At 46.1% G+C, this 27533-nt stretch overlaps 2 protein-coding genes across 18 annotated transcripts in view; one reads left to right on the top strand and one right to left on the bottom strand.

Annotated features, from left to right (window-relative positions):
• Positions 1–13341, top strand: part of CTSO (cathepsin O) — a 41488-nt gene extending 28147 nt beyond the window's left edge. Inside the window, exon 8 of the mRNA XM_085857088.1 lies at positions 12208–13341. Coding sequence (XP_085713214.1) covers positions 12208–12251 — 44 coding nt within the window. The 3' untranslated portion in view covers positions 12252–13341. The remainder of the gene's footprint in view (positions 1–12207) is intronic.
• Positions 1–27533, bottom strand: part of AFDN (afadin, adherens junction formation factor) — a 77947-nt gene that overhangs the window by 2432 nt on the left and 47982 nt on the right. For 5 of the 17 annotated variants that reach the window (XM_085857071.1, XM_085857075.1, XM_085857079.1 and 2 more), the window contains 13 exons: positions 26533–26619; positions 26301–26366; positions 25776–25849; positions 24076–24194; positions 23314–23544; positions 22908–22990; positions 14010–14165; positions 4081–5109; positions 3905–3958; positions 3686–3715; positions 2408–2926; positions 952–1369; positions 549–645 (listed from right to left, as the gene is read on the bottom strand). In XM_085857071.1, the coding sequence (XP_085713197.1) occupies positions 549–645; positions 952–1369; positions 2408–2926; positions 3686–3715; positions 3905–3958; positions 4081–5109; positions 14010–14165; positions 22908–22990; positions 23314–23544; positions 24076–24194; positions 25776–25849; positions 26301–26366; positions 26533–26619 (2963 nt within the window). Of the gene's footprint in view, positions 1–548; positions 663–951; positions 1370–2407; positions 2927–3685; positions 3716–3904; positions 3959–4080; positions 5110–14009; positions 14166–22907; positions 22991–23313; positions 23545–24075; positions 24195–25775; positions 25850–26300; positions 26367–26532; positions 26620–27533 lie in introns of all 17 variants that reach the window. The other 12 variants (XM_085857076.1, XM_085857080.1, XR_015051691.1 and 9 more) reach the window with 11 other exon arrangements.

Here is a 27533-nt window from a genome sequence, read left to right as displayed (position 1 = left end):
GAGGAGGAGGAGGATCATGGGAGAGGAGGAGGATCATGGTGGAGGAGGAGTGGTCATTGTGGAAGTCGGGGATGAGGGATCATGGTAGATATCAGAGGAGGGATCATGGTGGATGTAGGAGGAGGAGGGATCATGGTAGATGTCAGAGGAGGGATCATGGTGGATGGAGGGGAGGAGAGATCATGGTAGATGTCAGAGGAGGGATCATGGTGGATGTAGGAGGAGGGATCATGGTGGATGTCAGAGGAGGGATCATGGTGGATGTAGGAGGAGGGATCATGGTGGATGTCAGAGGAGGGATCATGCTGGATGTAGGAGGAGGAGGAAGGTCATGGTGTATGTAGGGAAAGGCTCATGGTGGATGTAATGGGAGCAGCATAATGGTGGAGGAAGGACATGGAAGAGCAGGAGGGTCATCAATTAGGAAGAGGGTCATGGATGAGGAGAAAATAAATGGGGAAATGAAAGAAGTTTCTCAGTAACTTCTGTGTTTGAAACGTATTGCTTTCATTTTCACCACTGTACTGGTTTAACCACTTTTCACACACCCTTTTTGCTGGTCCAGGAGCCGTTCTCGTGGGTCACGGTACACCTCCTGGGAACCAATCACTCCCGGTGTGTTTCCTGAGGAGTAGCTGTTCATGCCTGGGATGATGTACATACTATACTACGACATTGCATACAATACTTGAACAACCATAACATCAAAAAAACCGCCAATCCACATGAATGAGAAAAATACACAGGTTTACTGTTATTTCCATGGTTATTGCGAGTAATGTTAACGCTGCTGATAAGAACACGTGTGAAAAAGCAAATGCTATTGCTGGTGAAAAAGAGTAGGAAAACATTCCAGGGGCAGCTCTTCAAGCAACACAAGGTGAGGCAGGAAAATAGAGCCAGGTTAAGGCAGGTAAGGATATGCAGGCAATAGAGAGCAGGCTGTTATACCTGTAGAATTTCCGGGTGAGACAAAGGTGAGTGGGGAGCCGTGTTGCATCAGGTTGGCCAGGCTGCTGGCAGAAGCGGGTGGGCGGTAAGGGGTGGCGGTCGCTAGAGCGTAGCCATCCGAGAGGGGGCGTGGCAGGCGAGTCACAGGGGGCCGCAGGGCATGCGTGATACTCATCCCAAAATCACGTTCATCTCCCTCTCCATAGTAGTGTATCATTGTGGCAGTGTACACCGAGTCAGGTGGCTTACTAGGCAAGGGGTTACGCTGAGGCGGCGTGGGAGGAAGGTGTTTGTTGCGAGCAGGTGGGGCAGGATGCTTGTTGCCAAGATCTGCACCCATCAGCTGGTGATCTACAACGTCTTGCTGCCGCCGCCGCTCTGTCTCCAAATGTGCATAGTACTCACCTTCTCGCTGCCTCTGTAGGGAGAAGACATGAATGATGCAGGGAGAGGACATGAACAAAGAAAAATGGTGGGTCGACTCATAAAGCAATTTTCACAGGGACAACACAACAAATGTTTATAATTGATACAATTATGAGCTGGTCCAACATTTGGAATACATCTTTCAATCCTGACAAATCTCACACTCTCTCTCACTCTGAAAGGATGGTATGGCAACCCCTCACCCCCATATACTTTTTTAACAATCCTCTTAAGGAAGTTCAGTTATTCAAACTCCTGGGGCTCGCTATCAGCTGCAATCTTTCTTGGGCAAACCACATTTCAAAGCCAGCCGCCGACTGCACTCCTCCGTCACACAAAGTCCTTCCTTGACACACCTGAACTCCTCTCCATTGACAAGGCCTTCATCCGCAGCTTTATAGAGTGCTGCTCTCTCCATATCCCCCCCTTCCTCTCCCCAGATATCTACAGGGTGCACACGGTCCGCTAGTAACCAACCTTTGGTGAAACTTCCAAAATCCAGAATCACTGCTAAACTCGACTTATTAGTTCCTCTTTTTTTTCCCACCTTTGGAATCAACTTCCACATTCTCTTAAATCTCATTCTTCCCTCCAGTGCTTCACGACAGCTGTTCACCACCATCAAGATTGTCCCCCATCCATAATCGTGATCATTTCTACCCCTATTGACCTTCCCCAAGCCCACATATTCGTAGGTTTCCAGATTATAAGGTTTCCCCCACTCACTCATGCTAATCTTCATTTTTGTTGTTCCACTTAAACCCAGTTTTCCCTTCCACTTCTGTGATTGAGAGTTTACACCGATATCCAGCTCATCCCCCCACCCCACCACCCCCACTCATTCTTCCCAATGTCCTTTCTTCCTTTGTGGCTCCCTCTATTTTGTCCCTCTACTTTGCTATTGTTGGTGTGTTCCCACCCCTCCCCCTCTTTCCACTGTTACGTCACGGTCCATTCTAAGTCCTAACTCCTTCACAAGCTTCGATCCTTTGTACAAGAAGTGAAAAGAAAAAAAACATTTGCCAGTTACCTGCTCCTCAAATCTCCGTGCACGATCCTCCGCTTCACGTTGCTGACGTGCACGATCCTCCACTTCACGCTGCTGACGTGCACGATCCTCCGCTTCCTGATGCTGACACGCACGATCCTCCGCTTCCCGCTGTTGCTGCACACGATCTTCCGCTTCCCGCTGCAGCTGTGCACGCTCTTCCGCTTCCCGCTGCAGCCGAGCACGCTGCTCTGATTCCTGCTGCTGCCGCGCACGATCCTCCGCCTCTCGTTGCTGGCGCGCACGATCCTCCGCCTCTCGTTGCTGGCGCGCACGATCCTCCGCCTCTCGTTGCTGGCGCGCATGATCCTCCGCCTCTCGTTGCTGGCGCGCACGATCCTCCGCCTCTCGTTGCTGGCGCGCACGATCCTCCGCCTCTCGTTGCTGGCGCGCACGATCCTCCGCCTCTCGCTGCTGGCGCGCACGATCCTCCGCCTCTCTTTGCTGGCACGCACGATCCTCCGCTTCCTTTTGCTGTCGTGCTCGTTCTTCCTCCTGTAACTGACAGCACAACTTTTCCATGTAGCATCTTAGATGAAGAGGGCAAGTGGTGAAATTGACTGCATGGGGTTTGTTTTCATGCACTGTTAAACTAAAGTTTGACCACCACGAGTGATGGTACACATCAAAAGATAATGATTGAGCTCACAATTCTCCCCTCACCCCATCTCCAACACCCCTCATAAGCCCCATTCACAGCACTTGGCATCAAATCATAGTTCGAGTGTTTAAACATCTGCCTCCTAGCAGTTCTGAAACAACTCTGGTAATACGAAAACGGTTACCAACAGCACAGTTTAGTTCTATTGGGACTCCACCATGTAAGCAAATTTCCTCCAATCCCAGTTGCTGTAATGGAATGCAAGTTGGTGACAACAGGATGATCCATCTGATCATGGCTAAATAGAGACAGGGCATCCGTTACTCAGTCATTATGTCAACTGTCGAGTTGACCTTTCCCTTAAATTACTACCTCAGAGAAGGATTAATCCCTGAACATGACAGGTTTCACATGATGCTCAAGGTAGTCAATGGGTGACGAGTGAAATGTACACACATACATCACCATGATTACGATTCTTGAGAGTTAACAACACAAAGCAGAACCAACAACAGTACAGTGGTGGCAAATCAATTTGAACCGACATGAAAGTGTGCATGCAGATAATGCAGGGAAAATCAGTCAAACACCAGCATGAGATAACATATGTCCGATGTCAATGGCATGCAGGTTCAGACAATACAAAGAATCCGACATACCAACTCTAACACGGACAGGGCTGGGATAGCCTGTAGTGTGGTTGCACAGGCCAGGAGGGAGGAAAAACAGCCATCAGTGATCGCAGAAAAGGGAAGTAAATACCGCACAGAAGACCCACCGCATAGCAAAGTCTGAGTGTTTGAGTGCCACATTGCACCTGCTCTCCCTACATTTTCTGCCCAAGCATTGCATGCCCATCATAGCACGGTGCAACTTGCCTGCAGACGATGCCGATTATCCTCCTGCTGCTGTCTTTGCTGCCACCTTGGATCCTGCAGAAAATGATCAGCCAGCATTTATCGCATTCCTCATTAGCAAGCACACTCGAACGGTTACATCACACTTTACAAGCTCCACTTCATGGTTACCGAGTGAAATGAAAAAGGATATTTACCGGAGCCCCATCGTCATCCTCTTCATCATCATAATCATCATCATCATCTACACGACTCCTCGTCTCTTGAAGCCTCCGCTGAAACTCTCGTTCCAACAAAAGTTTGCGCAGCCGATCACCCTCTTCGGCTGATCGTTCGGTTTTGCTCTGCAACTCCCAGATCTCCCGCTCGAGCATGCCCAGTAGTTCCTGCTGCTGCAACTTCTCGCGCTTCTCCTTTTCATCTCGTTTCCATGGGGATGGTGACAGTGGGTCAACCTGTTCATGCTTGGCCTCATTTGGTGGCAGTACAAACAGAAGGTCACGGCGGTCAACCGTATGAGGCTGCTGTTGTGGTCGCAGTTCACGTATGGTAGTTTGCACCTTCTTGTGGGAAGGAACGGGCTCCTTCGAGTGCTGTTGCAAGTTGCTATCCTTCTCTGCAAAGCCAGCACCGGACTGCCGGGACTGCAGGCTCTCTTCACGCCGCCCTAGTTCCAGCTGTTTGTGCTTGCGCTCCTCCTCCAACCGGGCCTTTTCCCTCTCGTACCAATGCTGCTGCTCATTCCTATTGTCCGACCCTGTAACTGGTGGCACGGCAGGCAAGGTCTCGTAGCCCCTTTGAGCCCTGCTGTTTGCTGGTGGGGAAGGTAGTGGCATCGTGTTGTATACTGTGGTTCCTTGGGGAGCTGGGGGTGGTGGAGGTGGTAGTGTATCATCATAAGATTCTAAAGTAGGGACATAGGTAGGTGGAGGGGGTGGGGGAAGAGGTGGTGTTGGCGAAATACGAGACTCTGCTCTCATTGGCTGAGACACGGCAACAAGCATGGCCGGGGTGGGACCAGGAGGGTGCCAGCGTCCAGGACCAGTCCTACTTGGCTGGACAAGCCGCTCCGAACTGGAAGAGCTGGATGCGGCAGGAGAGATACGACGAGTTTCAAGAGGCGAGTTGCGTCGGTCAAGTTCTCGAGGAAGGCTCTCATGTGAGCTGAGCACCTCACGCGAGCCATGACGCTCTTTCCACAATTCCTCCTCAGAATATGCCACTCGCTGCACAAAGATTACCACCAGGATCAATCAGAAACCGAGGTAATGCAAAAAAAAAAAAACAACATGTGTGAGTGTAAATGTGGCATTTAGCGGAGCAACACAAGAAATGAAAGGCATCCTTTTTGTACAGCCCGAATACATGACAACTACATGTATACAGGTGTCTAGAACCTCTTCATTATTACTAAGATTACGTGATAAATAATGCTCTTGATGATCTTGACCAATTCAGGTGAGGCTTTTTCGAAAAGACCTTGACCAAACTTTTATTGTAGTTCCAGCTGTTTGTGCTTGCACTTCTCCAACCAGGCAGGCTAAGGATCACTTCCAGGAAATTAAACAAACTACTTTTAGCAGCGTCTCGCGTAGCGAAACGAACAGCTTGGCGTTGTTGTTCTTCTTCTTCTTGTGTAGACAAAACCTTTATATTCGGACTCGGCTCTTTTATATACACGATCCGGATCTCCTTAAATACTAAGCACTTGTACACATCCTCGAATTGAGGGTTCCTTTTGAGAGCGTCTATCATGAACTTTTAAATATATTCGGACATTTGCTTTAAAGTTTCGAAAATTTCACGTTACTATTTAAAGATTATTCCATTTAATGTTTTGTAAATTCGTAAATACATTATTTATTTAGTAAATACACTATATTTCGTAAATACGTATATACACTATGACGGGTCTCGCAATTGGCTTAATCAACGCACGTGACGAAATATCGGAAGTTGTTGTGTTTTTTTTTTTTTTTTTTTTAGCCGACAAAACCTTTAGGACACTGCTCTTGGACGCATTTGTCCTTGTTTAATTTTGAATGAATTTCAGGAAAGATCCAAGTTGAAAATGTCACATGGCAAATTGTAAAATCGAACTATGTGGTATCAACAGCATCCATAAATGACATGTGGAAACAACTGCTTATCATGGACTCACTCGGGCTAAGTCCATATAGTCGAGTGGCTTCGGTGAATAATCATGATACGTCGGTTAAAAGCACCAAACTTGGTACAGGTAAGATACACAACCTGTATAAACATATCCCGGGGGGGGGGGGGGGTAGGAGGGGTGCCTGACGTCGGTGTCCTCCTCATAAAATCTAAGATGGCCATCAGATATAGAAATTGCCATATCTACCCTCTCCAGAGGAGAGGGTATTGCATTTGGGTCCATTTGTCTGTCTGTTTGTTTGTTCGCACAGAACTTCAGTATGGTTTTTCTCGGCAACTGCTTGTCAGATTGACACAAAATAGGTCACGTGGTGTGGCAGCCATGTTGGAAAAACTTTGGACCTCCGTATCTCCGAAACCGCATCAAGGAAAAAATTTAAACTTGGCACATGGCAAGTACTCCGCATGGGGAATAAGTATGAATTTTTTTTTAAATCTCACCTGGAACGTAGTTCCGGGGAGTTTATGGGATAGCGCGTCGTCCGTCAGTCTGTCCGTCCGTCAGTCCACAAACACTTGCAACTTCTTCTCTGAAACTACACACACGATTTCGATTAAACTTGACCACAACCTTCATCACCTGTTATGTTGCAAAATTTGTTCACGGCATGAAAAATAAATATATAGCACAGAAGGGACTCTGCAGGAGGTTTGCCCACCCTCTCCCCCACACCAAATAGGTATTTGCTTTATTCTCAGAAACTACACAGACAATTTCAATGACACTTTACCACAACCTTCATCTCCCGTGATGTACCAACGTTTGTTCACACTATTAAAACATTGAAACCAACAACGAACTGTGCTTCCCCATTGACTTGGGTTGCTCACCTGCATTTGATTTTTCATTTATTTATTTTCATTCATTAATATTGTCATTTGCGGATGCTTTCTGATGGTTCTGCGATTTATTTATTTATTTTTCCTGCTATATCGGCTCCGACTTCTGTCCAGCACACAAAATTACCATGCTTCCCATTGTCTAGGGTCATTCACGTGGATTTTTTTCAGAAATTTATTTTCATTCATTTATATTTTCATTTACAGATGCATTCCAATGGTTCTGTGATTTTTTTTCCCCCAGTGTATTGGCTTCGATGTCCATCGGTGTACAAAATTTAAGCTCTCTACGTCACCCGGAAGGTACCGATCTTTAATATCAGTCGCTGAGTCAGTGGTTAGAATGAGATATACACAAAACACGCACAATATATACATATATATATATATATATATATAGTTGTGGTTCTCAGAACTGCATGCATCCAACAGATAGTGGTTCCAAGACAGTTATTCCATTAATATACGTGTAGATAGTCCTTCCCTTTTGTCTAGCGGGACAACAGGGGCGTGCATTGCGATGATCTCATAGCTCAGTTTGCTTACATCATTTCTTCTTCATTTCATTTCTACTCTTATTTTCTGATTATTCCTGAGGTAAATCTGAGCCACGTGCACCCTGCGCTGTGAGGTGGGTCCTCAGCAAAGGCCAAGCAGACACTACGCCCACAACCCTCCGTACAAAACACAGCCTGCCAAACGCACTCACAGCGGTAATGTCCACCCAATGGTGTTTTCCACAACACATGAAACACACCCGGCACGACGCCCACGCTGAACGGAACGCGTACTGAGGCCGATGATAGAAACGCAACCCCATGCCACGTTGCGCGGGATGCGAGTGTGAAAGGCGCAAGCGGCACGTTCCTTTCAACCCATTTCTGGACTAATTATATCGATCGGGTTTCGCCCCACGCACACGATAGCAGAATCGGGGGAGCGCTGGCCACGAGCGTAATGGCAGATCTATGCGCACTGTACGGAATGTGCTCGAAGGCAAACCCGTGCACTGTTCGCGACACTTTGTTATCGTACAGATCAGGGCACGAATGTACCACTCGTGACACTTTGTTATCATACAGAGCAGGGCACAAATGGACACATCTTACTGTCTGTGCATGGGTTCGCCATAACATCTTACCTTCTCGGCTCTATAGCCAGCGAAGCTGTGATCAGGCGGGGGCATGTTGTACAGCTTGGGCCACGTTGGCGCACACGGAGCGGGTGTATTGACCAGGCCAGCGCATTGGAGCAGGCGCACGCCCGCTGGTCGGGGGCGCCCAAGCGGGCGTGCGAGACCGGCGCTGCCCTCGGCCGGTCATCAACGCACGACCCGGGGGTTCTTGCAAGGCGAAGCATGGCGCGGAATTCGGTGTGGGCGATTCGTATCATGTCGTGAGGTCTGAGCTGGACATCTTTGCGGCATAGGCTCATCTTGCCAGAAATGGAGTGTTGCAGTTTCCGGCCATCGCAGGGGGACGGGGCCAGTCAGAGCGCCCGATTCGGGGGACATCACCGAGTTTCAGGGTGCCCCTCCCCCCGTGCCCAAAAAGGTCAGAGCGGGTCCGTTTGCTCCCTCTCTCTGCTGCCCTGCTGCTCAACCTGGACCTCGACTCCGCCTTCCGAACTCAAGCCCTTCCTTCACACCCACGGTCTCGACGCGAGCTGCCCGAAGCGAGAGACGGACGCGCCACGGAGCACTCCCCCAAACGTATTGGTGGCGCGTTGGGGTACCATGTATCAGTTATACAAAGGTACCGAGAGACCGTAGCCTCAACTCCTCTCCTGTCTTGCCTCAATCCCTCTTCATCGGGTTTTCTGTTTCTGGGTGTGTGCGTGTGTGCGTGTGTGTGTCCTGGCACCTGTCCATGTAAGTAAACCTGCAGAAGATCGTTATTATTATTTTCGGGTTAGGTCTGCTCTGTGTCCGCTTTTATAAGTTGCTTGTTATTTGCTGCACCACACCTCTCTCCCCTATCTCTGCATAACACACCCCAATGAATCTTGATCGTACCACATACCTTTCCTCGCCCATTGTAAATAAATAATTATTAGAAAGGTTCCCTGCTCGTTTTTGTCTTTTCTTCCATTGATCCAACATGGTCCGAATCCTAGCTTAGCCGGGACTTTATTCCCAACAATCCGTTCCTTTTAGCCAGTACGTCCTTGGCAGTGTCGCTTGGCTGCATCCAATCCGTAGAGTGATCTGGTTCGGACAAGGCGTACCGAGGGCGTGTTCCCCGGGAAATTAAATGATGTGGTTATTTTTAGGTAACCGAATTAACTATACGGAGGACCCTAAGTCACGTGGTTGAGTTTTTGGTGTCCACGGTCGGTTGCGTCACGGATTTATCCGTGTGTGACGGCCTACAATTCCGGGGAGTCTGGTGGGAGCCGAGATAGCTTCCCCCCCTAGTGGTCTTCTCACCCGACCCGCAACAATATGTATATATATGTATATATATATATATATATATATATATATATATATATATATATATATATATATATATATATATATATATATATATATATGTGTGTGTGTGTGTGTGTGTGTGTGTGTGTGTGTGTGTGTGTGTGTGTGTGTGTGTGTGTGTGTGTGTGTCTTCTGGAAGTGGTCAAATTATCGGTAATCTTCTTATTCTTCCTGAACGGCACCATATTTATAGATCGGGGGCAAACTTAACCCAGAAATATCAATGGCACATTCACAAGCATCCAATCGACAAATAATATCAAATTCCACTCCTCAGGTCACACTTTTACAATGCCTCTTAGCCAATAATCTACAGGATGTTTATCAAGACCTCTTCGCCTCCCCCCAGAACCTGATAAATGAATATAATGAACACACAAGAGGTATAAATGTAAACTATGAATACACAAGAATTTTATTGTCATAAAAACCAAAATATTAACATGAACATGAAATTAACACCAGCCAAACCCATGCTCCGCACAAAGTTTCTACAGTGAGGGTTCGTTAGGACATCAATATATCCAGTGTTCACAATGTGATTTATAGAATTTCTTTATATACAATGTTTCTTGTTATATATTTTTTGCGTCAAATGCACCTTCTGAGGTAGTCAGTATGTGCAGAAGAGGGTTTTACATTGCAGACGCTGTTTTCTAGGAGTGGCATTACGCCTCTCAGCGGTGACGGTCTGTCGACGACAGACGTAATTACATCAGCGAATGACCGATGATGTCATGACGTCGTAACGTCACACGTCGCCGTGCAAACGAATGTAAAAATTAGAAAATCGCCAAAAATTCCCAAACCTGTCCGTCTGGCGCGATCTCACATCGCCTATGCTGTACATTAGACCACAGAGCACCCGTATGCCAAAAGTGGTGAGAAGCCGTCTGGCAGTTTCGGAGGAGATATGTCCACAAAATATGGCTTAGCGTATTAATATAATAATGTGTATATAATAATGTATGTATATATATATATATATATATATATATATATATATATATATATATATATATATATATATATATATATATATATATACACAATATATTGTCGTGGGCCAGGGGTTGGGTGAGAAGACCACCAGGGGGGAAAAGCTATCTCGGGTTTCCACCAGACTCCCTGGAATTGCAGGCCGTCGGACGCGGATAATTCCATGACGTGGCGGGTCGCTAACCGACCGTGAATGCCAATAACTCAACCGCGTGACCGAGGGTCCTCCCGTCTATGGGTTAAACGGGTTAGCCAATTAATCAGCGATTTAATTACAGGGAACACGCCCTCGGTACATCTTGTCCGAACCGAATCACTTTTCCGGATCAGATGCAGCTGAGTGACACTGCCAAGGACGTACTGGCTAAAAGGAACGGATCGTTGGGAATAAAGTCCCGGCTAAGCTAGGATATGGACCATGCTGAATCAATAAAAGAACAGACAAAAAGGAGCTGGGAACATTTCTAAAAATAATAATTTATTTACAAGCAGGCGAAGAAAGATATGTGGAACAGTGAATAGTTTTATTGTTGTGTGTAATGCAGGGATAGGAAGAAATGTGATAGGTGCGACAATATACAAGCAACTTACAAAAGCAGACACAGAGCAGAGTTATCCCGATATAATTATTGTACAATCTTAACTTAAACGAGGACAGGCACCAACACACACACACACACACACACACACACACACACACACACACACACACACACACACACACACACACACACACACACACACACACACACACACACCGATGAAGAGGAGTTAATGAAGAGAAAAAGGAGGAGAGGAGATGAGGCAAACGGTCTCTTAATACCTTGCACGATTGCCCGATCTCGCCACCAATACGTTTTGGTGGGATGTTCCGCTGGGCGATACCTCCCTGACAGCTGGCGCGTCGTCTCTTGCTTTGTGGCACTTCGTGCAGCTAGCGTCGGTCCAGAGAATGAGACGCAACCGTCAGGCGTGAAGGGAGAGACTTGGGTGGAGAAGGCGGAGTGGGGAGCCGAATGGGTGGAGAAGGCAGGATTGAGAGCGAGTGGGCGGAGTAGTAGACATAACCAGGTGGGTGGGTGGAGTCAGCGACGCGTGGGCGGAGAAGGGCGGAAGGAGGAGGCGGAGTCGCAGGCGATGACAGAACGGCGGGAGTAAAAGGCGGAGTTAGCAGAACGGGTGGAGAGATCGATAACAGGCCTGGCAGAGAACGGGACAAGCCGATAGCAGCGATGGGCAAGACACCAAAACCGGAACTACGGACGGCCTCACCATGTACAAGCCGGTAGGCGACATGGGTGGTCGCTACATAATTGCATACTAGTCATAGTTTTTGACGGATCAGGCTGAAAATCTTTGACAAAGAGGTTGATTATAGTGCACATAAAAGCGCGGAAGCAGATTTTTGAAAAAAAAATTTTTTTAGCTTTTTTTCAAAAATTTCAAAGTCCCGTTGTTAGGCAACGGTGGCGTCCATAGCAACGGTGCTCAAAAACATACAACTATATCCTGGTATGAACATACCTGTCAAGTTTCATCAAAATCGGTAGACTCCTGACCTCCAGAACTGTTCATTACATACAAACAAACATACAGACAGACGGAAAAACTGAGAATAAGGGGTAGTCTAGCAACCACCCAATATATATATATATATATACATATATATATATATATATATATATATATATATATATATATATATATATATATATATATATATATATATATATATATATATATATATATATATATACATACACACAGGGTGTCCCAAAAAAATTTACTCACATTTTGGCTCCTCATAACTCATTGAATTTTTCATTTTTTTCAGATCAAATTGACCCTTATAATGGCAGAAGTACGACATGGTGTTGATAGAAAGAAAATTGATCATGAAGTGCTACTGGAAGCACGAAAACATCATGGAAGTGCAAAGACAATTTAGAAGACATTTTCACAAAGATCCACTAACGCGACGCACCATTGCTCGCATCCAAGATAAGTTTGAAGCAGATGGAACTGTGCATGACGTCCATAAGGAGCATTCAGGAAGACCACGGTCATCAACCACCCCCGCAAAGGAAAATCAATTGCTGGAAACCCTCCACCGATCCCCATGGAAATCTGTACGACAAATGGCTCTTGAGACAGGAATCCCAAAATGAAGCGCCTATCGCATTTTGAAGCGAATTAATTGGAAAAGTTGCATTCCAAAATTAATCCACGCTCTAAATGAAGACGATCCTGACCGGAGAGCTGAATTTTGTGAGTGGTACCTGGGCAAATGCGAAGAAGATGCATCATTTCCATCCAAAATTGTTTGGAGCGATGAGGCCAGCTTCAAGTTAAATGGCTCAATTAACCGACACAATTGCACCGACTGGGCTCCTGAAAATCCGCATGTTACTATGGAACACCATTTAAACTTACCAGGGGTTACTGTGTGGTGTGGGATATCAGCATTGGGCATCCTAGGGTCATTATTTTTTGACCAAACTGTCACTGGGGATGTTTACTTAAACTTGCTGCAGGAATCCGTCGGTCCACGTGTAGAAGAGATATTTGGTGACGAAGAGATCTACCTTCAGCAAGTTGGAGCACCTCCCCACTACCACCGTGATGTAAGGGCCTATCTCGAAGCAACTTTTCCGAACAGATGGATTGGGCGAAGAGGTAGTGTTGAATTCCCTGCGCGTTCCCCAGACCTCACTCCAATGGATTTCTTTTTATGGGGATATCTCAAAGATAAGGTTTACGGCTCAAAACCAGCAACAGTCGATGAGCTGAAAGAGGAAATTGAAAGACAATGTCTTGGAGTTCCAAATGAAATGATTCGTAACGCTGTTGAATCCAATGGTCCACGTTATCGGCTGTGTTTGGAATGTGATGGTCGTCAGTTTGAACATGCATTTATACATTAATCTTGTTTCTAAGTAAATAAACAACGTATTTATCATTTAAAGAGTGAGTACATTTTTTTTGGGACACCCTGTGTGTGTGTGTGTGTGTGTGTATATATATGAAACGTACCAGGGGAGATGATGATTGGGGGGAGGGGTGGGGGTGGGGAGTGAGTGGGTAATGGGACTTTGTGACCACCCTGTTGGGTACAGTACATTTCTCAATGTGCGAAGTGATTTTGCGATCTCTTGGTTTTGGGTCTCATTGGCATGGTCACTTAACAGTTGCAATAACATGGGTTTCCGCAAATCTCATGGGATTGAGAGTTGGGACAGGCAACCATTATAGGCCATTTCAAAAACTCCACATAGTGCCTAAGCCTTTGTAACTGCATGAAAGGTAATATTAAATGATCCCCGACCCCATTTCTTAGTGGGTGTAGAGAAGTGTTTCATTCCCCCACAAAAATATACCGTTCAACGCCGAGTACCCCTGCAATAAATGTTATAAATAATAATAATAATAATAATAATAATAATAATAATAATAATAATAATAATAAAAAACGATTTAATGAAAATAAAACTACTATTTTGAGTCATACGACTACAGCTTGCAATCCACAAATAACAAATGTTCTTTTGATTAGGGGTCCACACATGAGAATTCGGATTTTAATAGCAAACGTACTTGAGTGTTGATGGGACCTTTAAGATGCAATGTACAACATACCTGCATGGGGCCGTTTCCACTCCGATCCACTGCCTGCGTGAACCTCAACTGCTCCGAAGGGTCTGGAGCACGTGCTGGGGGCAGCGTGTTGTACTCCCGAGGATACGCGGACGTCGGAATCGGGAAGGCTTCAATGGATGACGTCAGGTGGGCGTTCTGCAGCCGTCATGGCACAGGGACATAAGGGACGACGTACTCCATGGTCGTCAAATGTCTAATGCAGTGCTTGGCTAACCGTCGCAAACTGGGGGCATGGAGGTATCAACGACACACTCACGAAGATCCGATCACAAGAACGATTGAACGAATTAGTTCTTGCAATCTCGATGACCAATTGCACCAAGGAGCAGAGCGAGGCCAGTTACAAAGGAATGACTTTATTAAACTACACACATGCTAGATGATCCCAGTAATTAATGGGACTTGTTCTAAAAGTTAATCATACATTGGTTCTTTAGTTCATGCTACTTGCATCAAATTACTTCACAATCACAGAGGTTGGTCATTAACCCAGTACTCAATGTATTATTGTCCATAAATATACAGTAATTACAAACCAAACTACAAAGGTACTTGGTAGAGCGCATAATTCCGCCACACAACGCCTGATCCACGAGAACATATCAGGCCCAATACATTTTTTGAAATATCGTGCTATCCAGTACTTTGTCATTTTTGGTCCCATCTCTCTCTCAATTGTGAAGAATCACTTGAAAAATTAAATAATTTTTGTATCCGGATCTTCACCAAAATCTAATCAATTCGTCGTGGTCACACACCCAAACTGTCCACCAAGTTTCGTCCAAATCCATCAATAACCTTTTGAGATATTGTGCTCGAAGTTAGTTTAGCCCGATCTCCCAATGGTGAAGAATCACTTTAAAAATTATCAGATCCAGATTCAGATCTTCACCAAATTTGAATCAATTATTCCTCGTCACACACCCAACATCTCCACCAAGTTCCGTCCACAACTTTTTGAGATATCATGCAATACCATTTTTTAGCCCCATCTCTCAATGGTGAAGAATCAGTTAACCAGAGAATTGGTGTCAAAGCCACCCAATGCTCGCCTGTTTATACATTTATCGTTTTTAAAGACTAGTCTAATAATGTTTTTTTTATAAAGCATTGCAGTGAAGTCTGATCCAAATAATTTTAAAGCAATATATGTATTTGTGTATTGTAATCAGTAAAAAAGTGTAGTGGATAAAAACATTAGAAAGGAAATAACTTGCACCAAAAACTTAAACATTCTCACGCTCAAGCCGGGGGTATCGCTATAGCTCTCTGTTCTTCGAACAGGCGAGCTAAAAATGTTTTTAAATCATTTGTTAATTTCAACTTCACTACACCAATAGTATACCCCAAAGGAACCTCCATGCCAAATATCAGCATCCTAGTACACATATTAAATGAATGGCAAGCTTCGAAATAACTTGCACCAAAAACTTTAACGTTGATGTGCTACAATAAAGTTAAGTTCAAAACAGGTCAAAAATTTAAAACATTTCAAATTACTTTTTAATTTCAACTTCACTACATCAATAATATACCCCAAAGGAACCTCCATGCCAAATATCACCATCCTAGTACACATATTAAATGAATGGCAAGCTTCTAAATAACTTGCACCAAAAACTTTAACATTTTCACGCTCACGCCGGGGGTATCACTATAGCTCTCTGTTCTTCGAACAGGCGAGCTAAAAACGAAAGAATTCTCGTATCCAGATCTGGATTTGGATCTTCACCGAAATTTAGCGTTACCATCCTTGGCCGGTCACACACAAAAAATTTCAAAATGATTGCTTGAAAACTGTGACCAAAAATTGTGTGACAAACAGACAAACAAACAAACAGATAAACAGATGACAGACATTACAGACCAACATACATGGCAATTTTTTTTTTTTTCCGCCAAGTAACAGACAGACAGAAAGGGGTGAAAACATAACTTCCTTCACCTTCGATGGCGGATGTAAAAATAAAGAGAGCGAAGTCGATGACGCACCATCGCAAATGCCGACGCTTCCCACGTAAAGCAAAGTTGACAAAAAGTTCCACCAGGATTGATCCAATATGAAATTTTCAGTTTAATTTTTTTTCTGTTTTGAACCCCAAGTCCCCACCCCCTGGTACATGAACCAAAAAGCCAATACATATTTCATGCGGCCCCCAATGTTGATTGCACAAAGTTTTGTTTAAAAATCTGGCCATAATTGCATTTTTTGGCATTTGACCTTTTGAACCCACCCCAGGTGGTGGGGCCAAAACTGACACTGATCGCACACCTTGCCATGTAGTGATCATAACGACCAGGTTTGGTGAATTTCTGCATTCAGGAGGAGAATTTAGGAGATAGCATGGCAGACAGACAGACAGACAGACAGGTCAGGTCAGGTATGGGAGCATGTGCCAGAACAGCACGTCGCTGCGTCCACTTTCCGCCGGTACTCCAGGGGCCTCCGTCTGGCCATCCCCCAGGCAGATGCCAGGCCCATCCCCATCTCCTTGAGATGATGGTCAACCTGTTGCAACCATGAGGCACGTGGTCGACCCACTGGCCTCCTCCACTCATGAGACTCCCTCGCTGAGAGAATCTGGTGAGCAGGATCAGAGTCAGAAAAACGAGCCACATGTCCATACAGCCGCAACTGACGCTCACGGACTATGCAGGTAACAAATCTCATCCGAGTCTCTCTCAGCAACCGCTCGTTGGACACAAAATCCGACCAGCGATAGCCAAGGATTCTCCGAAGAGACCTGGTACCAAAGGAATTAAGTCTCCGTCTCAGATCCTTGGTCAGAGTTCAAGTCTCGCACCCATAGAGCAAGACTGGAAGTACCAAGGACCTGAAGACTCGGACTTTCGTCCTCCCGCACAGGTACCGGCAGCGCCACACCCCATGATCCAGTGAATCAATGACTCCCCAGGCCCGACCCAGACGTCTATTGACCTCTGACTCGCAGCCAGCAGAGACATGAATATCACTGCCAAGGTAAGTGAATCTCTCCACGACCTCAACATCCTCACCACAAACAGACACAGACAGGACAGCAGCATCCAAGATGTCACCGAAAGCCTGGATCTTAGTTTTGACCCAAGAAACCCGTAATCCCAACGGCTCCGACTCCTCATTCAGCACCTCGAGGGCCCCCAAGAGGATGTCTAAAGTCTCCGCAAAGATGACTGCATCATCTGCAAAGTCAAGGTCCGAGATCTTGACATTCCCAAATGACGCACCGCAACTTGATCTCTCCGACATCCTCCCTAGAATCCAGTCCATACAAGTGCTGAAAAGTGTGGGGGCAAGTACACATCCCTGACGAACTCCAGTAACAACTGGAAATAAGTCAGAGATGGTACCACCACACTTCACAGCACTCTCAGTACCAGAGTAGAGTTCAGACATCAGATCGATCAGTTTTGGTGGCACCCCACGAAGACCAAGAATCCTCCAGAGGACGTCCCGATTCACTGAATCGAACGCTTTACAGAGATCAACATAGGCTGCAAGCAGCCCCTGCCGAAACTCTCGTCTGCGTTCGGTGAGGACACGAAGTGCAAGGATACGGTCAATCGTTGACCTCTTTGGTGTAAAGCCTGACTGCTCTGGACGCTGGTGCTCAAGCAGATGGTGGCGAACCCTATCGAGAATTATCCGAGCAAAGACCTTGCCCGGCACTGAGAGCAGCGTCACCCCTCGGTAGTTGTTGCAGTCTTGGCGATCACCCTTCCCTTTCCAGAGAGGGACAACAAGGCCCCTCTTCCAGTCAGTTGGGATGATGCCTGTGTTCCAGGCAGAGCACAAAACTGCATGCAACGACACGAGTGCAGCATTTCCACCAGCCTTGAGAAGTTCGGCATGGATGCCACAGATCCCTGGAGCTTTGCCCCGTTTCAACTGGTTCACCGCAGCCCGTGTTTCCACAAGCGTAGGTGGACCACAGTTGATTCGAGGGTCAGCAACAGGGATTGTAACACCCTTGACGTCCAACTCGACAGTTGGGGGATCAGCCTGGTACAACCGCTCAAAGTAACCGGCCCAGCGGGCCTTCACTTCAGACTCCTCTGTCAAGAGCCTACCACTCTCTGCTCGAACTGTAGTGCTCCGAGGGATGGGCTTGGATGAACGTAATGCGCGAATTCCCCTGTAAGCGGGACGAGAATCACCTGTCCACAGGTGATGCTCTACCCCCTCAGAGATTCCTCGCACATAGGCCTCCTTGTCCACCCTCAGTGCACGTACAGTTTTACGCCTCAGCTCCCTGAACAGCTCAGCTCTGCCATTCAGCCTGGCCCTGCGACTCTGGTCAATGGTATCCAGTGTCCCTTGAGAGACAAAATTCTTCTTTGCCCTGCGGTGAGCTCAAAGGCATCCACCGGCAACATCAAGGACGGTGGTCTTGAAGGCGCTCCACAACTCTTCAGGACCCCCCAAAGCACCCAGACCCCCCAAGTGTCCACTCAGCCTGTTCGCAAACTCCTCAGCTACTCTCTCATCCCTGAGCTTGGCAACATCCAGCCTCGGCTGGGATGGTACCATTCTCCAGGATTTAAGGTGCAGCTTTAGAGTTGCTACAACAAGCCTGTGGTCAGTATTGAGGAACTGAGCACTCCGGTAGACCCTGCAGTTCTGGATCATCCTCCAACGACCGTCAATGAGGACATGGTCAATCTCCTTTGCCACACCGCCAGCATTGGAATACCAAGTCCAGCCATGAGCTTGTGGGTGCTGAAACCATGAACCAGCCACCCTAAGTCCATGACTTCTTGCAAAGTCAAGGAACTTAGTGCTATTCTGGTTCATAGTTCCTGACCCATGGGGACCAACACACACCTCATAACCGTCCCTATCAGTTCCAGTCGATGCATTGAAATCCCCCAAGACTAGAAGTGTATCTCGTCTGGGGCACTGATCAACCACAGACTCGAGTGTGGCGTAGAATGCATCCTTCACGGTGAGATCACTCGCCTCAGTCGGAGCATAAATAGAGACCAGGGAAATGACACCTAAGGAGTGACGAATCTTTAATCTCATGATACGCTCGTTGACCGGTGTTACCTCAATTATCATTGGGGTCAGCTTATTGGACACAGCTACAGCAACTCCTTGGGTATGGTAACCATCAGAGCGACCAGACCAATAGTAGGTGTCACCACCCACCATTATCTCGCCGCAATCCGGTCTCCGAACCTCAGAGAGAGCTGCAATCCCAATGTCCAAACGCTTGAGCTCAGATGATAACAGAGACAGGTGATCATCCTCTCTTAGGGATAGGACATTCCAGGCACCCACCCGAAGGGACCGCCTCAGGTTAACCCAAGGAGACCGCCGTCTGGTGGACGACACCTCAGCACCACTCCGACACACTCTCCCGCAATCTGACCCAGGGATGTTACCCCGTGGTTTCCCTCCTATCAACGATTGGGGGTCCCGAAGGCTTTGCCCCAATCCCGTCATCCGGTGAGCTGCCCTGCGAAGGGAAGCTGCACAGGAGGTACTCCCACGGAGTGGGTTTTCAGATTTTTTTGCGTTTTTGCGGAATGAAGGGTTTTACGGTGGCCGGAGTGCAAATCCTGCCACCAACCTCCTAATAAGAAGTGACCCCAACTGCAGGAGGACGTCCGCAGACACAGTTGGGCACTAGATATGGATGGCCGTTGGCTCACAAGGAGCTCCTTTGACAGACAGACAGAGCCAATTACAATATCCCCATTATTTTTTTTTCAAAAGGCCTGGGGATAAAAACACTTTTATCACGAGCAATGTACACGGTTCGCCTTTTTTATTTTTTGACCTTCGAGGGGACGCCACGGGCAAACTGGCGGGAATTGGGAAAAACGTAAATGATGAAAGTTGTAGTACTCGAAGAGCACTACTTGCATACCAACTTTCATTCGAAACAGTTGAAAACCCAAGGAGCTCGATGCCCAATTCATTGATTTTTTTGACATTTTCTAAGTTCGTGACCTTGTGACCTTGACCTTGTATTGGGACGAAAATGAAAAAAAAAAAATAGAGCTCCGTCGGGCTATGCAGGTGCCATTGGGCTAACCAAATACCAAAACCCTGCCAGATTCGACAAACCCCCTCAGAGAAGATGTAACTTGAAACCGGCTACCCCCTAAAAACACGTTTTTTGGGCATGGCTCCACCATAATGGGCGCAGCACGCCCATTCTCAGGAAAACACAACTCAATCATGATATAAACCTCCCACCCAAATTTTATCAGAATCGGATCAAAACCCACGGAGCTATGCTCGGGACAGTCAGAGACAGACAGACAGACAGACAGACAGACAGACACACACCCATGATGAATATAGTGATCACTTACTGACTCGTGAACCAAAAACACAAAAGACATGTGGACAATACATTAAAGGATTGAGTTTAGAAGCTTAATTCTTTTCCTTAGCTCTTGGCCACAATACTCAGGTTGCAAACGTGGAGTGAATCAGAGAAGAGGCAGAGAGGATGTTACGGGAAAGAATCGGGCAAACACCGTTTCTCCTGTGTGATGTATCGGAATGCCAGGTGCCGGGTAATGACACCAATAGGCAAGCGGGAGCGTGCGTATAGTCAACACGGCCATCAGACACGGCCGAGTTCATGGCTGAAATGTCACTCGTTTTACACACAGTCCTGCCCGGATAGAGTCCTAGCTTCGCTCACACGTGCCCGACTTCTACAGACCTCTGCTGCTCTAGTTTCCAGTCCTTTCTTCTCCCACATCTCCTTAATCTACCCTGTCCAGACTTCTGCACAGTCCACTATAGATTCACCATCTCAGATTATTATTTATTTATTTTACCAGTGTAAGCTAATGCGGGGTATAACATAGCTTCAAAGATGGCTATTTTGTCCACTGTTCCATTTTATAACACAGTGTTCCCCAGTTATCACGATGGACTGCTGGGGAGTGTATTCCATGAAGTAGGGATAATAACGTTCTGTTTCCTTGCTTCAGAGCTCGATTTGGAATGTAATTCTGTCCTCCATAATGGAGCAACCATGGATTTGGCCGTACATTTTCTTGAGGAATTGAAATTAAAATGGATTCTGAAGTGGTAATGGCTCAATGACCATTTTGTGCGAGGAATTGCTACTCAGCTGTCCCAAACATGATGAAGTGTCATTCATATTGCCAAGTGGAATGTGCCTTTTCCGAATGAACAGTTATTTACATGAAAGACAACCTATAACAATAACTTCACGTACCAGCTTGTGTAATTTATGACATTCACCGGAGTTGTAAAATTTTCCGAACCTCAGGGAATCTCAATGCCTCATACAATAAACTTTAACAAACATAACCTCTTGCAAATGAATAACTTCTAAACTGCACGTTCAACAAATAATGGTGCACTCGCACACACGTTCCCTGGACCCCATAGCACACGCTCATGCCCCAGACACCACGGCTTACGCTCGCACACAAAAACAACCAGGACCCCACAGCAAACGCGCTCGCACCCACGACCCCTCGGTGAACACGCTTGCGCCCATCACTCCATGGTCAATGGGTCTCACGTGCAAACACACCAGTGATCCCGCGGTGGACACGCGAATGTCCAGAACCACGCAGCGAACATGCTCGTGACCCCACGATGAACTTGCAACGTCCAGAACCCCGACGAACGCGCCCATGGCCCCGCGACCAATGCCCTCGGGCGCAAACAAACCCGGGATCTCGTGGCAAATGTGCAAACGCCCAGGACCCACGGCGAACGTGCTCACACACAAGATCCTGCAACGAACACGCGAGCGCCCAGAGGCACCCCGGACCCCACGATGCACACTCGTGGACCCTACGCCTCGTGCAGGGCAATTCCATGGCAGAGAGCAAATTTTCTACATTACCATGAATGTTAAAATTACCTGTTGGAGTGAGACGTTGAAAACATTAGACAAGATGACACGAATATCGAAGGAATGCAAATGTTGATACCATGACGTCAATAAAACTTGTGTTGGTCATTTCTTTCCTTTCCAATTAGGGTTTTAGATTGTGAAGACATGCATTGATAGACTCCCAGAGAAAGAGAGTTGTTCTGCTCTTGTGGAGTTGTTCTTTGCAACTTACTCAATTGTTCAAGCTGAGAGCACATTCAATTGTCAACAATGAATATCGGCCTGCCACAGCTTCCCAGTGTCCTTTCGTCCTCCAAGTCTCCTGCTATCTTGTCCCTCTGACCTGCTGTTGGTGTGTTCCCCACCCCTCCCTCTCTCGTTATACTATTCATTTTGTTCTATTCTGGTTCATGATATACTCTTTCCCCTTCATGAGTCTCGGCTCTGTACGCAAACAAAAAAAAGCAATATTTTCAAGTGCATTTTGATTTTGAGGATTACAACTGTTAACCAGTTCTCGAGCGAAGAGTAAACCTGCACCGAGCGATTTAGTTGAGAAGTAAATTGCAGGTCTTGGGGCTCAGAAACGCTACAGGGGTTTCACAAGAAACCTCGTCAGAGTCAAACACTCGTGTTGTGCGCTGCATTGTGGGGCCACACTTTTTTTTTTGTTCCTTTGATAGAGACCATTTGAGGAACAATCATCTTTAAAGCTAAATATAAAAACCTAAGATGAGACAATAGCAAGATGTGAGACAAAGTGACCAGACTCGGTGGGGTAATGCGTGGAGTATCCAATCTGAGTCTGGGAGGTCAGCGGTTCAAACCTTGGCCAAGTCGTATTGCTTCACTGTTTGTGTGTCACCCTGTATTTACAAATACAGAGTTGTATATCTTCCTGTTCAAATCATGACTCGTTTCATCCACAAATGAGAGAATGATCATTTTGCAAAGTTCAAGTTGCGCGTCCGTTACCAAGGAATTGTCCCACAATTGGCCCGTCCACTCTGATCCCCAATGGACCCACATACACCACCTGTGCTTTCAGGTCTCCAGTTGATACAGACTGAACTTTGGAAGTCGGTGCTCCAGGCCTGAGGTTCGCAATCGGTGGGTCTGCTGGGGTATACAGGCACAAACATGCCGCTTATTGTGATTACACCAAATTATCTTTAGATCATAGAAATCAACGTGTTTTACTTAATCCCTTTCAATACCGTTTTGCCTTATTCATTGTTCTTTGCTCATTGGAGTTATTGTAGCATCTTAAAGAGGAAATATTTAGAAGTTACTTCAAAAACCTCTGCAGTTTCTCTTCCACGTTAATAGCCAAAACAAACACTTGCACCATGAACCTTGTAATAGACCGGTTGAATATGGTTTAGCCTTCCCTGGGTTAAAGGTAATACATTACAGCCAAAACCATGAGCTCCAAACCATACCGGCAACATTGGGAGTGGAGCGATGATCGGTTCTGTTCTTCACCAACCAGTCCTCGGTTGACGGTCTGCGTTGCTCCATCGTGTGCCATCTTCCGCTTGATGAATTTTCTGCAGTGTAGTTCTCTTTTCCGTCTTTTGAATTACTGTCAGGCCCATTACCGTGTCGGGAAAGGGCAAAGCCATCGCTCTTCGGTCGCAGCTTCCCTGAGCCTCGACGATCTGCTACTGCTGCTGGAATCAGAACGGTGAACAAGATCACCCGAAGAAAACACCAAATCTCATTCAGCTGCCATCTCCACCACAACACCAACACCACCCTCACCGACCAACTACTCCACTCCATGCTCGACCGGCTTTGCCCAGAAAAAAATATTTCAGAGCCATTATTGGGTAAATTAATGAACAATAAAAACTATTTCCGATTGATACCTTACACAGACAAACGAGAGACAAAAACGTAAACAATGCAATTAAGAAAGATAAGCCACAATCAAGATTATTGATGATGACACAATCACAAGGATCCCATGGACCGGCAGTGTGGAGAGAAAAAACAACCTCTAACATACATCACCGCTCATCAATGGTGAGCCTTTCAAATCACTGTGTTTAAACACCACCACCAAGCACCCACTACAGAATTTTAACCTGCAACTGAATTTGGTTCCATCAACCACAACCATCTTGCCTACGAGTGGACAGTTTCTCGACTTCATAACCAAGATGCCCACAAACTGGGACATCACAACACGGAGCACTAACCTCTCTGTAGAGATGGTGACCCCTGGTGTAGCAGCGTCGCAAGACCGTGGTAGATCGCTCCCTGCTTGGCAACCTCCAGGGTAACGACTGAACCAGTTCGAGTCATGAGCTCCGCGGCCCTAACAGGCACACGACAGAGTGGAGAGCATGTTTTCTTTGGGCATTGTCTCGCTACGACATCACTAAACCCGAATTACCAAGATTTTGAAATTGACCAACATTGTCACGTCTGTGCAAAACACAACATGTCAAGGTTTTTCCTTAAATGCAAGTTCATTGGAAAACATTGTGGAACATTTAAAGGATCTCTGCCAACGTTCTTGGCTTTGTATTCCTCTCTACGTAATGACGCAGCTATCGATGACTGCACGGATAAAACAAAAACATAGTTTAAGAATTATTAATGGCAGTGTACAGATTAATGAATTGGTGAGGCAGATGTGAGCTTTCAACAGGTTGCTGGGTTTTTGTTGAACTTCCTTCACCGTTTATTAGGATTTGGCTGAACCATGGAGTAAGGAGCACAGATAGTTCGATATCCCATCGCTCTTTGTAATGGAACTTTGATGTACGTGATGCTGTTGGACGGCACAGCTGCTTGGCACAGGGCCGAAGCAGAAGTTTTTGTCATTTTCCACGGGACAGTCCTCGGCTGCGAGTGTGGACACATTACAGTCGCAGGGTGTTTGCGGTGAAGTCTCACCACAAACTGTACTCACTGCAATTTAGGTAATAGAGACATCCAACCGGTGTTAATGATATCCAACCGAGCTCATCCAAAGGAGTTTAATTGGTTTTTCTCCATTTAATTCCACACCTTTAATGGACTTATTTTGGATACGAAGTCAAGGCTCGTAGAAGAGTTAGAACACTGAATGGATCAATATGCAACAGAAAAGGAAGAGTAGAAAGAAGGGGGGGGAGGGGGAGGGAATGTACAAACAGCAGTGATGAAGGATAAAATGGAGGGAAATTTGGCCAAGTAAAGGATGTGAGGAAGAATGAGGGGAAGAGAAGGATGTATGGGATGGACAGAGAAGCACACTCTCAGGAAGGAAACCTGTAGCCCCCCCCCCCCAAAAGAGGTATTTGCTTTCTTCTCAGAAACGACACACACAATTCCGATGAAACTTGACCACAACCTTCATCACCTATGATGTACCAAAGTTTGTTGACACCATTAAAAAAGAAGAAAAAAAGCAGGGTCTAAGGGGGTTGACGCTGCTGTCCCCTCCTGTCCCACTTCCCCCCCCCTCGCTCTTACCTCCCTCTCCCAATTCCCCTCCACCCCCACGGACTTCTCGAGGAGGTGTTTAGTGTGACCCGTTTAAACGTGTTGTTTTAACATACCCAATTTTGTTCAATCCTGTACCAATGCCGGCAGAAGGGGACCCCCCCCCCTTTTTCCTCAAGCTTTCCTCAAGTGACCGCTTTTCCTCAAGTTCCCCTGTCAAACACATGTTCAGAACACCCCCTTCCCCTCCACACTACCCCTACCTTCTCTCTATTTCCCCTCTCTCTTTCCCCTCCATCAGCAAAGCGATAGGTTGTATTTGCTAGTTTTATAATAAATAGGACATTGGCAGAATCACTTTAGACAGTGTTCACTTTGTTGCTTGCTCATTACCCTCAACCTCCCCCCCCACCCCGCCTCCCATCAGTAGTAGCACAAGAATCTGTGCCTGTACCAGGTCTCGTACCTTTCTTGCGATAATCCCACCAGGCTGTTGCCATCCACACACAACAGCTGATCTCCAGCAGCAAGGCGTCCGTCCTGGAACAATCACCAAAGCCACTCGTGCATGACACTCCAAGTACCACCCAGATGGACTGGGTGGTGAATCAAACATACTCGCAGTTTTATTTGCATCAAAAGCACCCAGGTGGACTTCAATGACATTTTACTTCGTTAAAAGCACCAGGTGGACTCACATATGGCATATTATCGTTTATTTGAATGTTAAATACCACACTGGTTCACCCTCTCGGTCACATGGGGGCAGAAATGACCTCTGACATTTAAGTCATTGTTTATGAAAGGTTTCTTCTGTCTTGTTAGTGGAATTATAAATAAGTTGATGTAGATGTTCCTGCATTTTAACAGGAGTGGAGTGAAACTCCTCGTGCTTGTTAGTTAGAGGGTCATTGATGCTATATCTTCAGCGTAGTTGGGTCGCAGGATGCACAAAAAGCAGTTTGTCGAGTCGTATATTGTTAAAACTCACCCGATCTGCCGCACCCCCCTTCACCACAGATTTCACGTAAATCCCCATCTTGTCTTCACCAGAACCCTGAAGCAAAAACCGTTCAACATCAGCACATCCATGAAGTACTGCTTTTAATCTCATCACAAGTATGCCTTTCCGTGAAAATGCCTCGGAGGACTCAAAAACCACACTGTGCAAGTGACGCATTACGTGTGCTAGATGACAGTGTGCTTAGAGTGCTTCCACTCACCCGTGCAGCCACAATGCTGAGGCCAAGACCATTCTGCTTACGCAATGTGACAGTGACGACCTCAGGCTTATCCCGAGAAGGTGAGACCTGCAAGAAAAAAATATAAAAAATAAAAATTCATAAAATGTCATAGCCCCCATTGTTTTAGTAATTTTGCTGCATGCAGTTAAAGGGCTAGCCCATATTTATATATATATATATATATATATATATATATATATATATATATATATATATATATATATATATTTTTTACAACTAAAATGGCCACTAGTCTACCATCTTTGATCAGGTCGCAAAATAAAGTTAGGTGCAAGTGTATGCCATCGTGTACCATTCTTGTGCCACCTCTGAACAAAATTAGACCACGCATGTTCGAGAAATGGTTGGGGACACATTTAAGTAACAAAATGGCCGCCAGTCGGCTATCTTGGATCTGATCTCGAAAAAAAAGTGACGTGCATATGTAAGCCATCATTCGTTATCTGTGTGCAGAGTTTGAACAACATCGGTAAATGCCTGTCCGAGAAATGGTTGAGGACATGTTTGATACCGGGTTGTTGTTTTTTTTTTTTTACAACTAAAATTGCCGCCAGTCTCCCAGTCAGCCATCTTTTATCAGATCGCAAAATAACATGAGGTGCCTGTGCATGCCGTCATGTACTGTGCTTGTGCCAAGTTTGAATAAAATCGGACCATGCATGGCTGAGAAATGGTTGGGGACGCATTCAAGTAACAAAATGGCCAACAGTCGGCCATCTTTGATCGCATCGCGAAACGAAATGATGTGCTTATGTTGACCATGATGTGTTGGCATTGTGCCAAGTACAAATAAAATCGGTCCATACATTTCCGAGATGGTGGTTGCGGACACACGTACGCACACAAAAAAAAAAATCAAGACTAAATACATAAGCCCCCGTTTCAGACCAAGTCCAATAGGTCTAATAAAGCGAGTCATAGACTGGTCTGGCTTTTAAAGAACACCAATGTGAAGAGAT

Source organism: Eptatretus burgeri, chromosome 15, assembly GCF_056783735.1.
Source record: "Eptatretus burgeri isolate ZD-2024b chromosome 15, Ebu_testis_v1, whole genome shotgun sequence".
Lineage (NCBI taxonomy): Eukaryota > Metazoa > Chordata > Myxini > Myxiniformes > Myxinidae > Eptatretus > Eptatretus burgeri.
The sequence above is the reverse complement of the archived record's forward strand: the minus strand, read 5'-3'. Positions and strand labels throughout refer to the sequence as shown.